The sequence below is a fragment of the Zerene cesonia genome, chromosome 12 (genome assembly GCF_012273895.1).
Source record: "Zerene cesonia ecotype Mississippi chromosome 12, Zerene_cesonia_1.1, whole genome shotgun sequence".
NCBI classification, from domain to species: domain Eukaryota; kingdom Metazoa; phylum Arthropoda; class Insecta; order Lepidoptera; family Pieridae; genus Zerene; species Zerene cesonia.
In genome coordinates this window covers 998,005-1,011,889 of record NC_052113.1, presented here as the reverse complement: position 1 = coordinate 1,011,889, position 13,885 = coordinate 998,005, and the positions used below count along the sequence as shown (strand labels likewise).

General features: G+C 37.9%; 2 protein-coding genes across 2 annotated transcripts in view; both read right to left on the bottom strand.

Moving 5' to 3' along the window:
* LOC119830976 overlaps window positions 1-260 on the bottom strand; it is a 2,946-nt gene extending 2,686 nt beyond the window's left edge. The window contains exon 1 of the mRNA XM_038354168.1: window positions 22-260. Within this exon, the coding sequence (XP_038210096.1) occupies window positions 22-210 (189 nt within the window). The 5' untranslated portion in view covers window positions 211-260. The remainder of the gene's footprint in view (window positions 1-21) is intronic.
* Window positions 261-317: 57 nt separating this feature from the next.
* LOC119830920 (WAS/WASL-interacting protein family member 3-like) overlaps window positions 318-13,885 on the bottom strand; it is a 26,022-nt gene continuing 12,454 nt past the window's right edge. The window contains exons 3-8 of the mRNA XM_038354108.1: window positions 8,406-8,550; window positions 6,424-6,649; window positions 5,763-5,908; window positions 5,301-5,431; window positions 4,641-4,851; window positions 318-479 (exon numbers count right to left, since the gene is read on the bottom strand). Coding sequence (XP_038210036.1) covers window positions 403-479; window positions 4,641-4,851; window positions 5,301-5,431; window positions 5,763-5,908; window positions 6,424-6,649; window positions 8,406-8,550 — 936 coding nt within the window. The 3' untranslated portion in view covers window positions 318-402. The remainder of the gene's footprint in view (window positions 480-4,640; window positions 4,852-5,300; window positions 5,432-5,762; window positions 5,909-6,423; window positions 6,650-8,405; window positions 8,551-13,885) is intronic.

The window sequence follows — 13,885 nt, the reverse complement described above, 5'->3', positions numbered from 1 at the left end:
CTCAGCGACGTACGTCTCCACCTGTCTGACGACCACTTCCTCCGGTCCGACGAGCTCCTGCCGCCATTCGACCGGCTCTCGTTCGCACTCCACCGCCTCCTCCTCCCGTTCCCGCTCGACAAATCCGTAGTCGGCAGTCTTCATGGTGTCGCACAGCCTGTTGATCGCGTCGACCACGTCGCGCAGGTCGCTGACGTCCTCCGCCGGCATGGCGACCTCGTCGATGGGCAGCGCGGCGGCGAGGGGGCGCGGCGGGGGCGCGGGAGAGGGCGCGGGGGCGGGGGGCGCGGGCGCGGCGGCGAGCTGCGCCGGGCCGAGCAGCGCGTGCGCGGCGGCGAGCAGCGCGTGCGCGGGGTGCGCCTCGGGCGCGAGGCGCGCGGGGGCCCGCGCCCCCGGCGCTCGCTAGCAGGCGCTGGAGGTGCCGGACCAGCCGTCCAGCGGCACCTTCAGCGGCGGCGGCGGCGCCTGCGCCTTGCTCGCTGCACACAGTGGTTTATCGGTTCATACGTTTTGCCAATCGAGGCGGGCCGCTCATAATAGCGCCGACAGTATAACAGACAGACAGACAGACAGTACTATCGAATTGACTTTAGCATGAATTTTCTAAATAATTATTTATATGAAAGGGCTATTTTATTTGCGCTTATGGTACTTGATGGTCGTAGAAGAAGTAGTAAACCTGGATTTACCCGGGTTTACTTAAGTGTTACCCGAGCCATCAGTGTAGTTCCAAAATTTCGTAAAATGCAATAAAAACCGGGTACACCCAACTTTATTTGCGCGTTTCGTTAAACCGTAACCTTAACATACTTTTGGTAACATTTTATGCGTAAAAAATAACAATTTATGCTAACTAGAATCCTTTATTAATTTAAGTTTACATGAGATTTTTAGCAAAAGATTAATTAAAAATAACAATAATTAATTTCAACTACGTCGTTAGTACTGTATTCATCTGTCATTGCCGTACTTAAAACTAATATCATTTAGCAATGTGTATATACAACTTAAATTAAATGCATTAGGCACAAATTTCGGCTGTTATTTATTAAAATCATTTTAAACATTGAAAACCAAAATTGTTTCGGCATGCTCCATGCGACGATTGTTAGTAATCTTTAATGAAAATGTTAAAGTTAGAGTTGATTAGTATACAACTGTTAACTATGTGATTATTTTTAGACCCAAGTCGTAAAGGAGTTAATACAATATTCATACGAATATAAGGTACCTACACACATAATATAAGACCCCTAAACTAATAACAATCTTAATAGTCACAAATTTTTTTTTCTCAACATAACTGACACAAATAATTGCTTTGATTTGATTAAGTTTTTTTGATTAATTAAGTTATTCCAAACAAAAACATTTTATATATAAAAACATATGAAATAATAAAATAAATAAGGAGTTCAATATTTACATAGAATTAATTACAGGTAAATAAAACTGTACCTAATTTGGGCATATCTGTATGATAATTAAATACAATAAGTATCATATGAAAACTTTTAAATCCTTACTATTTAGCTTAAAGTAAGAGAAATATATACAAAATACCTACACTGTTTATATGGTACCATGCAATAGAAATATATCATGCCATGCTTATAGAAAAATAAACTTACCCGATGGCCATGCGCGTTCAATCGAATATTACACTAGAAATCTCATACTAAAGAAAAGGGACTCGCGTGTAATTCTAGAATTCTAATATTAATAATCTTTTCCTCAAAATCATATGAAATGTATGTTGAAAATTTCTTTATGAAATCATTGAACATTATTTTCAATTATTCTGTGATAAATTACAGGATTAATAATTGATAAACCTTTTAAACCAATTAATATTTCTTGCATATTTTTCTTCGGCGAAAACATAATGTGATCACATTAAAATGATTTATAAACTTTACGAAATATATAATTATAGCTGTAAAACAAAACATAAGCTTCGGACAACACATGTTAGGTGAGACAATGAAATACGTTGCAACGCTTCAAAATATTACTCTTTTATTGATCAAAAATATAATAATATAAATTTAAATATTATAAGCATTTTACATTACCGTATCACATGTACCAGTTACTTAGTGTAAAGCGTAAACCTCTAAATCGTTCAAACATTAAGGCAACTGTTTATTATAGTTTCATAGAAACTCTGATGTGATAACCGTTTCGTTACGTAACGCGTTACGGCGCCAGTCTGTTATCACATCTAACGAGCGTCCCGAGACGCAAACCTTCTTTTTTAACAATTTTTATTTTAAATAATGTATCTATTTCAGTAACCAGAGAGGCGGAAGCGGCGGAGTTAAGCAAACGATTGAGAGATTTTTTTGCTTTTGTAACAATCAAGCAGGCAAATTGTTTTCAATAATGGCACCTCACTATAGTAACAAAATTACAACAATTCAATCTACATACGTACACATTATAATATCTACGTGCAAGTTTAATGACGAAAAGGAACATATTCATGCATACTAAACATATTTTTGTACTTATAAGCGTAAATTCCAAGTAGAAGTGTATGTGAATACCTGCTTTGTGAAAACGACAGCACAAAATACGAAAAAACAAGAATGCAAAACATTATATAGTATTTTGTAAAGGAACGGTTGTACGTTAAATTTAATGAAAAACAACCTTTTGATACGTGAATACGTTCAATTTTCGTCAATAAAAGGAAAATGCAAAACGTTCTACAAAATAATATAATGACTCAAAACAATATTTAAAAATATCCCGTCCATACGATCAAACTACGAATTTGGTAAAACTAAACTTATAATAAACAGGTTACGATAACTACTATCATAATATTAACATTGTCAACCATCGGCCCACGGAAAATGATCGAATCATTGACATAAACCAATTTGCATTATACGCCCTAAGAATAATTAAAATAAAATTTTGGTCAAACGGGAATAGAGACACGACAGAAATGGAAACGAAATTAAATCCATGGTATCTATCACACATTTAAAAAGCACGAAAATGTTGATAATACAGAACCAAAAACAAAAATGTAAATTTATAACAAAAAAAAAAAAACACAAACATAAAGCTACATTAAAATGCCTTTTGGACGGTAGAAGTTTCGAGACAAACAACGACGTTTACACATAGAAGATTACACATTGGGCATAGACAACATGCTTTTATTCATGCACCACTTGTCAAACGACCCATAGACAAGAGACAGACATTCCCATAGACAATTTGGTTTAAAAACATACACTAAATTATTATGCCAAATTGACTTGTACCTATTGCACCTAATTAATTACATACTTACATACAAAATACAAAACTAATTAAATTGTATACGTTTATGACTAAAAAGAGCAACATGATATGTGCGTCTCGCTCTTTAGGTAAAAATAAAAAATATCGTAATATAAACTCACAGTCAAGAATTAAATCTTTAGTATCTAAAAAGGTAGCTTAACTGTTAATCTATCGCAGCGAATAAAAACATATCGAAAACTATGTGCAAAAAAAAATCGATAGCATCATGTTTCGCGTAGTCGATTTAATAAAACTTTATGCATAAGTAAATATACTATTAAATTTAGTCATTAATATGTTGTAGGGAATCGTAAAATGCTGCCGAACACTAGACAAAATCTATTTTATTAAAAAAAATAGTAATGTTCAATTTATATTTATTTATCCTCCAACATACATTAACCACATTTGAAGTGCGAACACTATATAAGGTCAGTCTGCGACCGAATTGCTCATCTACTCTCCAACTAAACTTAGAATTAATCCCCCAAGTTATTGCAAGTCACGTAACAGTCAGTCAATTTGTAGGTAGATATGGGATATAGAGTCAATTTCCCCTTTTTGTAAATAAATGATAGTAAGATTTACCCGTAAATAAGTTTTATAGGAGTTAGATATGTTTTCGTTTTAATATTGGACAATATCACAATTGTCAAGTGAGTATGATTCATATTTTTATGAGTTCTTATTTAATTTTACCATACCCCCCAAGTCCCATACCCCCTTCTAGGTCTGTAGCGTCAAATCTCAACTCTTTATCATACTCTCAGTGGATCGGTTATTACATGTAGCATCTCGTATCTTTGTCAGTCGTTCCACCCGCTAACTGTCAAACCTTATTTAGTGACTGTCATTTATTTGTTCTGTTAGTCCATCAGCTGGTCGGTCATAACTGTAAACTGTGCTTGTCAGTTTTAGAGACAATGTGACTTTCTGTCAATTCCTCACTGTCCCACTCTATTAAATGGGAACTCCATTACCATCTTAGCTTCCCGTCAAAGTTCCGTAATCCGTCTGTCAGTCTTACGTCAAATCTAGCTCTGTTCCCCGCTAGTCACATCTCTCCAACTCCACTCGGCACGCTTCCAATCCCACCGCGATTTACCCACAACCCCTAACCAACCGAGGGCGACGGCGAGCCGACTGCCACAGGGGCCTGATCCGTCAGTCCCCTGCGGCAGTCACCTGGCGGGGATTGACTCGTCAGTCCCCTGCGGCGTTCACCCAGCGGGGACTGACTCGTCAGTCCCCTGCGGCGTTCACCCAGCGGGGACTGACTCGTCAGTCCCCTGCAAAAGTCGTTTGGCGGGCAGCGGGCGGCGGCTAGGCGCACTTACCGTGCGGCGCGGCGCTGCAGTAGCCCTTGGCGACGCGCAGGAAGGGCGGCGGCGCGGGGAAGGAGCGCGGCGCGCGGAACAGCTCCGCGAAGCGCGCCTCCCACTCGGCGCGGTGCGACGAGCCGCGCACCGGCGGCGCGGGCGCCGCGCCCTCCGCCGCGCCCGCGCCCGCGCCCCCCGCGCCCTGGACGCTCGACACGCTTGACACGCTCTGGAACAGGACACAGACATATAGAAATCATTCACATACTTTAATGAACACATTTTGACCGTGGTTTGTGGTTTACGTGAGAGCATAGAACCGAGAGGTCGAGAATCGAACCCGGGACCGTAGGAGAGGCAAGAGAAAGGCTCAGTCTGTCAAGACACCTACTTGTGTCTATAAAGAAAAGCGATTAATGGAACAGATGTATATCTCGTGTTTCCTTCTTCCTTGGGGTCATCTACCCCACTAGGAAACACGAGATTTCACTTTTTTTGTCATATACTTCCTGTAATTCGAGATATATTGATATGTGATACGTATATTGCATAATGTTTAGGATGTTTCCATGTGTGCATAGAGCGCAATGTATATGTGCGACACACACATAGGTGCTCTATGACAAATTCTTATTGTATGTGTGTGTATAATCTACATGCATGCATCATAATACTCACATGTTGCCTATGATGCGGGGGCGGAGGCGGCGCGAGCGAAGCGCCGCGTGCGGGCGGCGGCGGCGGCGCGCCCGGCGGAGGGGGCGGGCACACACCCGGGGGGCGGAGCCCTCGCGGTGCGCGTAGTGTGCCTGATGACGTATATTTAAATAATATTGAAATAAACAATTTCTCAAGAATTAAAAAAAAAATAACCTTACCTTACCCTACTCAAAACCGAACAAAAAATTTCCGATTACAAATTCTCTGCATATGTATGTAGGTATTTTATAATTTACCTTTATCTGATAACCGATTAAAGAACGGAAAAAGCACCTATTATTTACTATCCTAGTTTTTTCAACATTAATACATTTTACCATACTCAAAACAATAAATTTACAAACAAAAGATTTCTTTCCGTCTTATAAATGTGACAATATGTAAATACACGAAGCTACAACGACGCGGAAGGACACTCACCAAAGTGCGAGGCGGGGTTCTTGGTGCCGACCGGGATGGGCGGCGCGTGGAGCGGCGCGGGGGGCGGCTGCGGGGGGCGCGCCCCACCGGCCCCGCCCGCCCCGCCCGCCCCGCCCGGGGGCGACGGCGGGGACACCGGCGGGGACCTGGGGGTGCGTGTGTTTGGTTTGTATTTACTGCCGTTGGGTGTGGGCATACTCAAATAACCGTAGAAACCAGCATGGGGCATTACACACTATTGCATTAATTTTGGATCTCTATTGGTTATTAGTATAATTTTATAACTAAATCTTTGACAATAACTCACACAAAACTTCATTATTACATTATTCATCCTGTTATGTAGAAGTTTTAAATCAAAGTTCCTTTCAGACTGTCCACAGACATGTTTGACTGCAATGTTTTTGTGACTGCAATGTCATGCTGGACTGCAATGTTTTTTATAAATCGCCCCCAAAGTGCGTATAACAATTTTAGTGCTACACGTTCTATCAGGCCCGATTACTTGACAAGGAGATGATGAAGTAGTGATGTCATATAAATTTTTCATTATTTATACAAAATACACTAACTTGTTTGTTTGGAGAAAAAAAATTACAAAATGTTATCCAAGTTAGACGCGCTTTACTCAACTTCACTAAGCACAAAAGTGACAAATTACCTCGGCACCCTCATGCTCTGCGCCCTGGCGGCCAGTTTCCCATTCACCACCAGCTTTTTGGGCGGGGGCGAAGGCCTATCCGGCGCTGGCGCAAGGGTAGGCGGCTTCGGCGCCAGGTTCGGCTTGCCGTGGCTCACGCGAGGCCTCTCCGAGAGATCCGAGGTGGAGTGTGACGACGCGGGCGCCGGGGTGGGAGGGGCTGATGTTAGTGACGTCATCGAACCACCTGGAAATGTTAATATCTCAATTATTATAGATGATTGACATCGAATTCACCGATAGAAATTGATATAAGATATCACACTAATATTATAAATGTGAAAGTTTGTTTGTTTGTTTGGATGTTTGTCCGTCAATCACGCAGAAACTACTGAACGGATTTTGATGAAATTTGGTAGACAGACAGGGTATGCTGACTTGGGTGCTAGAACACTTTTTATCCCGACTAAATGCTCCCTTGGGATACAACAGGAATCTTGATATCCGGGCGGAGCCGGGACAAGCGTCTAGTAAAAGAAAAGTAGATAAACATAGACAGACTATTTAAATAAGTATTCAATTATATCCTTAAATATTGACAAACTAGATTAAACTAGACAAAAAAATTCCCTTGTCTTGTGTCTTTTAGGTCAAGAACAACATTTTTTTTAAACCAATCAATTCTCATTAATCCCTTCGTAGTCAATATGTATTGACTTTCAAAATTTACAATCATTCAAACACACACACACACACACTACAACAGCTGACGTCATAACCACACTTCCAAAACCAAACATAAACACTAAATTGCCTACCGCTTTCATTGGGCGTCGCTTTCAAAACGTTAAATTTATTGTTTATCTATTTCTCAGTACCGTATAATTATAACATTAAGCATACGTTTACGTGTCATGTGGAGATTTAAATATCGAGACCACACGCCTCATCTATTTCCGATACAGGTTTCCATCCTACAATAAACTTGGACAAATATCCTTTACTCTCCCGCCGAGCCAATAAATATAACACACCACATAACATAACATAAAAACATAAAACACTTTATTGCACACACAAAAACAAAATAAAAACAAAAAAAATTATTCACAAAAAGAGAAAACGCGGTACAAATAGGCGGCCTTATCGCTAAGAAGCGATGTCTTCCAGGCAACCTGTGGGTTTAGGAAAAGTTTGAAGAAAAAAGGGAAAAAGAAAGAGAAAGATTTGGAATGTAGAAGGAGCATAGCAATAGCATTATAAAAGGTGCAAACGAAAGTGAAAAATGCAAATATAAATATATATAACAAGTATACAAACAATACACACACACATAATTATATACATACCAATATACATAAAGGAAAAAAGAAGAAAAAATATAATAAATAAAAGTAAGTAATATAAGAGAAAATGAAATAGATACAAATTAATTGTTGTGAAGAAAATGTTGTTTGACAAGATACTTGAAGGAGTTGATGGATGGAGCTTTCCTTATGTTGATAGGGAGTGAGTGACCACCTTCCAGATTGATTCAGTTTTTAGCGTAATGTTTAGATATGTTTGAAGCTATAGCTTGCTATAACTATAACCATAAGTATATAACTATAAGCTATAACTGCAGAAGAATATTGTGTTGTTATCTATTATTTATTTAATGAATTGTGCTTGTTGGCATACGATAAATGATATATTGGTATATCGATTATAGCAAAAGTTCTGGGGTTAGCGTTAAACTATCCATTGATTGATTAGTCTTCATTGTTTTTTATTGAGTACTATTGGTTTGTGACCTCACTAACATGTTCAACCAACTTATGAATTAATAGGATAAACTTCGGGGGTTATCTATGAAGTGAAACTGCTCCCTCAATTCAAATTAGACTTTGTTCACATGATTATAAAGCCCGATTCGGCGTATTAAACTTTAGGACACCGCACGTGTACCACCTGCTCGCAAGCATCGCTTTGCGTCCACAATCTCACTCCATTCCACTACGTACCGAGCGACGTCTGCGATCCGGAGTGCAGCGAGCTCCTGTTCCTGTGCAGAGTGCTCGCCACGTGGGTGGGCAGCGTTTGTTCCGACGTCTGCGAGATCACGCGCTCCGTCACAGAGCCCGTGGTCAGTACAGAATCTGATGAACTCTGAAAACGAAGAGCACGCTCGAGTTAAATAAATAGCGTGGTGAGACGAGAATTATTTTTCAGTTCGCTAGAGTTCGAACGGTTCTAAATACGCTGGATTACAAAAGCGATATGTCAGAATCGTATGTGCAAACTATAGGAATACCGAATAAGGTAGGGGTTTCTTTTTAATCGTTCAAGCATTTAGGATAAAAAAAAATGTGATTCTGCAGGCCAGATATGTTTACTACTACCTAATTGAAAAGATTTGTCTTCAGAGATTAAGTACACATATGAATGTTTAAAAAACATGTTTTGTTTAAATGTTTAAATTATAGTCCAATATTTCGATTTTTTATAATTAGGTTATTAGAACAGTAAAATTTATTAACTAGGTCAGTGGTATAAAACATTACTTTCAAACAAATTTGTCGCTATAACATGGGTGAATATAGCTTTAGACATGAACTAGTGATTGAATGAAGTAATTCAATTTAAAATCCCTGGTTGGTCGAGTGCCTATAGCATAATATCATTAATTTAATGGCAACTTGGACCATGTTACGCTTTTGAGAAAATTTGAAAAGGGATTTATAATTTTTAATTGGATAGAAATTTGTTAGCTTTTAATAGGTCATATTATGCTATTATATAATTCTTGTTAGTTACTAACTTAATTATTTGATCAAATTTAAAATTGTTAATAAAATGCTCTCAGTATTTTTGTTTGTAAAGTGTTTAGTGATTTAAAATCGATCTACATTTTTCGATACGAACGCTGCATTGTCTAGCGACTGCGTCTAGTTTAACTTTGTTGGCAATATTCGTTGTCCTAAAAGTTTAAATTGTACCTGTGCAAACATCATCTGGTTAGTCGTGCGGATAGATATATATTTTTTTTTTAATAAAAAGTGTACACTGTGAATATTAATTTGTTAACATCTGAACAATTATATTGACAGCTTCTTGCAATGAAAGATGAAAATAGATTCGTTTGATCGGCACGATCCGTTTTAATTAATTACAATTAAATGAAAAGAAGGCAAAATTTATTACCAAGTACAAATATTAATTTTACAACAACGCTCGATGCCTTCTGAACTAGATTATTACCCGTTTGTCAGAAGACAGTGCCTTCCCTTTTCTTCCCTTTAACTTCATACACATAGCATTTATATAATTCGTTATAATCGATAAGCAATTTAGATGGATCAAAATAACAAAAAAAAAAAACTGTCATACAATGGAGATCCTTTAGGTAGTTCATAATATTTGGGAGGAATCTGCCTTCCGCATTTCAGTTATTAGATTTCCATATACCTACGTTCCGAGTTCCGACTATAGTATGGTATATTATATCATAATTGAAAACATTCCATGAGTAACGATTATTAAATTTACATGTGTCATAATAATTACAAGCAATTGATTCTCTATTGAGGATTACGTCACCATTGAAAAAACTATATTTCCATGAATTCAAGGACAAAACCATAAAAAATGTTAATAAATTATTAATCCATCAAATAATTTAATGTCAATAACTCTAGATTGTTTCCAATACAGCATCAACAGCAAATCATAAGATATAAATGACCATAATAGGTTATTTCTAGTATCCCCATAAGTTCTAAGATTGATTGAAACAAAACGGAATAATATCTTCATAATAAAAAAGACAGAAAATGAAAACGAAATAACGATAAAAACAGAAGAACAAATATAGTTCCAAATAAAATAAAGGAGTTAGACGTGAAGTATATAAACGATTAAGTTTTCATACGTCTTTAGGCTAGGTTAGGTTAAGTTAGGTAGTAAACGTTAAATGCAATGAAGTTAACAACATCGGTAATCCTACTAATATTATAAAGGCGACAGTTGTAAGGATGTGTGTGTGTTTATTGCTTTTTCACGCACAATCTACTGAACCGATAGCAATGATTTTTGGTACGTAGACAGCTGGACAACTGGAATAATATACAGGCAAATTTTTATCCCGATTTTCCTACGGGATACGGGCTTACGCGGGTGAAACCGCGGGGCGCAGCAAGTTTAATCATATGTTTCATATACAATGGTTATACTTATTGGTACCTATATGTATACTTTTAGGAAAGTAGACTAAACTTGACAAATTTCCAAATATGTATCAATAGATGTCGCTAACTCACATGAACGATCAAAAGGAAAATAAGATTAATGTTTGGAAAATTCTATTCAATTTCCAGGCGAGCAACAGCGCCATTTGAAACAATTTAAACAAACACTGAAAGTTGACAATTAAACATAACATCAGTACTATAAGGTACTTAGGTGCTTTGCGACAATTAAATTGAGGAAATAGCTTATTTACCGAGAGCGGACATAGGAAACATTTTAGGCACAAGAGAAGGAAAAGATAAATCCAAATGACATCCGAAAGCTATCACAGTAAAATCTAGTAATCCATTAATTGTTACACAGGAAAACACACAAACTGACCTCCATCTGGCGTTTTTAGTAGACGATAGGTAAAAACAACAAGAGGATGATGATATGCTTACTAATCCTACTAATATTATAAATGCGAAAGTTTGTAAGGAAGTGTGTGTTTGTTGCTCTTTCACGCAAAAACTACTGAACCGATTGCAATAAAATTTGGTACGTAAACAGCTGGACAACTGGAATAGCATATAGGCAACTTTTTATATCGATATTCCTACGGGTTACGGACTTACGCGGGTGAAACCGCGGGGCGCAGCTAGTATTATAAAAGAAAAAGTTTGTGTTGTGTGATTGTTGTCATTCCTTCACGGCAAAACGGAGCGACGAATTTATTTGATTTTTAAGTGAAGTGGAGAATGGATTAGAGTGACATAGAGCCCGAATTACCGCGAAAGAAGCCACGGGCAAAAGCAAGTTATGTTAAGTAACTGTGATAATCCTGCAATCTGCCCCTAGTATGGTATTGGTAGTTTGTGGCTATTTTTATGGCTCAAAATCGTCTCTTATGGCAAAGTTCAATATGTTTCGTTACGTGGTTGCCACATAAAGAGAAGACCGTCTGGATCAAACCACTCTCATTGTGGCTTTAGACCCTTCTAGAATAATGTCTCCTGCCAATTCTTTCTATGCGGTATGAATTCACACGTTAGACATGTAACACTTCCCTATGCCATACAATAATTGCATATCCTGCATACTGATCAAGAATATATAGCTAACAATGCACTCGACTACCATTATGCACTGTAACCCCATGTGATAGGGTTATTAACGTAATGCAATAGTTAATTATGTTTTATTGATACAATTGTTGTGTAACCAGGATGTTTCCGTATTGCTGTAATGAAAGAAGTCAACTCTTATACATTAATCACCCCGTAGTTGTGTAAAATGTGAGACAATTTTGCTTCAACGAGGTGTAAATTTAAAAGCGGCGCAGCAATTTTATAAAAGACAAAAAAAAATTATTTCAACGTTGGCATAGGTGCATTAAATGTTCATTGATCGTTAAAATTGTCTCGGATTAATGACCATAAGAGCTTTCATTGTTAATAAATCAAATTAATCAATATTTTATATACGATATAGTATATTATGCACTGCCTTCAAATTGTCAGAAGTAGATCAAATATAAATGGGACCACACTTCATCATCAGCATCAGCTTTCAAACAAAAAAGGAATTATCATATCGGATCACACAGTAAAAGAGATACGAGGTAATAAGCACAAAACAATACAATCGGGATTGAGAACTCCATTTTTCCGTGACCTCAGGACACTATTTATCCGTTTCCCCATCACCTTTCGTATGCCAATCGCATCGCCAAATGACACATCGTTTGAGTCACGAATGAGTCAAATGGCCACACAACATAACGCACGCAGGGAAAACTGGGCAAGCGCACCTCTCATGATAATGCCATGAATCATAACGATCGCCGACGTTAGCCGACATTGAACTGTCTTTTCCTGATTTACCTCCCACTAGCTGCACCCCGCGGTTTCACTCGCGTAAGTCCGTATCCCGTAGGTATATCGAGATAAAAAGTTGCCTATGTGTTATTCCAGTTGTCCAGCTATCTACGTACCAAATTTAATTGCAATCCGTTCAGTAGTTTTTGCATGAAAGAGTAACAAACACACACACATCATGTTAGTAGGATTGGTTCAGTGTCGAAACGCGGAGGTTTCTTCGACACGTCTCGTAAATGAGGTACTTCGATGGAGGACACACTTAGTTCGTGGATTTGCTAATTGCCATGCAAATATAACGATTCGGTATCACTGCTTATAGGAGTCTAGCATAATGGTTGAGGCTTTTGCTCTCTAAAATGTTTTGGTATCGATTAATTAAAGCAGTGTTGCGCATCGTTCACTTTCAAATTATTTTAGCTTCTATTGAAAGAACAAACAGAAGTAGGTTGATAAAATAAGCGATCAGATAAAGATCAATTATGAAAATCTTCCTGCATCTCGATGGAGTTCGAACGAGTACTATTTATCAAACTATATTCTAAATACTTATACTTAACGTAAGAAATATTAAAAGTTTAAGTAAAAATTGAAATAAATTGTGGTAAGTCACCATTTAATCTATTTCCCACGATCGTTTATAAACATTGAGTATGCGTACCGCACGTACGTTTCATGTTAAGACGCATGAAGATTAAAATATCGATACCACACGTCTACGTTATTTCCGACACAGATTTACAGAGTATCAACAGAGTCGTATGACGCCTCCTTGGTACAGTGGTAAACGCGTGAGCGTAGAACCGAGGGGTCCTGGGTTCGATTCCCGGTGGGGACATTAAAAAAAAATGTCTCGGTCTGGCAGGACACAGAAGGCCTACTTGTCCATAAAGAAAATCGATCAGTGAAACAGATGTATATCATCTGCCCCATACCCCAGTAGAGGACACGGGACTTCACTATAAGAGTCGTATGCACTTTACTCTCGTGTATAGATATACATAAGAATACAATCAACATTAAACGTGTAGAAATGACCTGCCTTATTAAATTATCAGACAAAATATTATATCTCAGTATCTTTTTATATTTTATCAATACACTTTCCTATTTTCGGAGACTTTCACCCTTCAAGATAAATCGACTGTTTATGACGTTTCACTCCCGTCAACCAACTCAATAAGAATAGTTTAAATATTTATTTTCTGCATTTTGCGTGCCCTTACATGGTATATAATTACTATCATTTTTTTTAGCTTACATTCATTTTTAGCGTTCGAATTGTCAGAACTAGACCAAATTTGAATGGGACCAAATGAGAGGCACCAGTATTCAAATAAAAAAAAAAATAGTAATAATCACAATCGGTTCACCCAGTCGAAAGTTCGGAGATATCA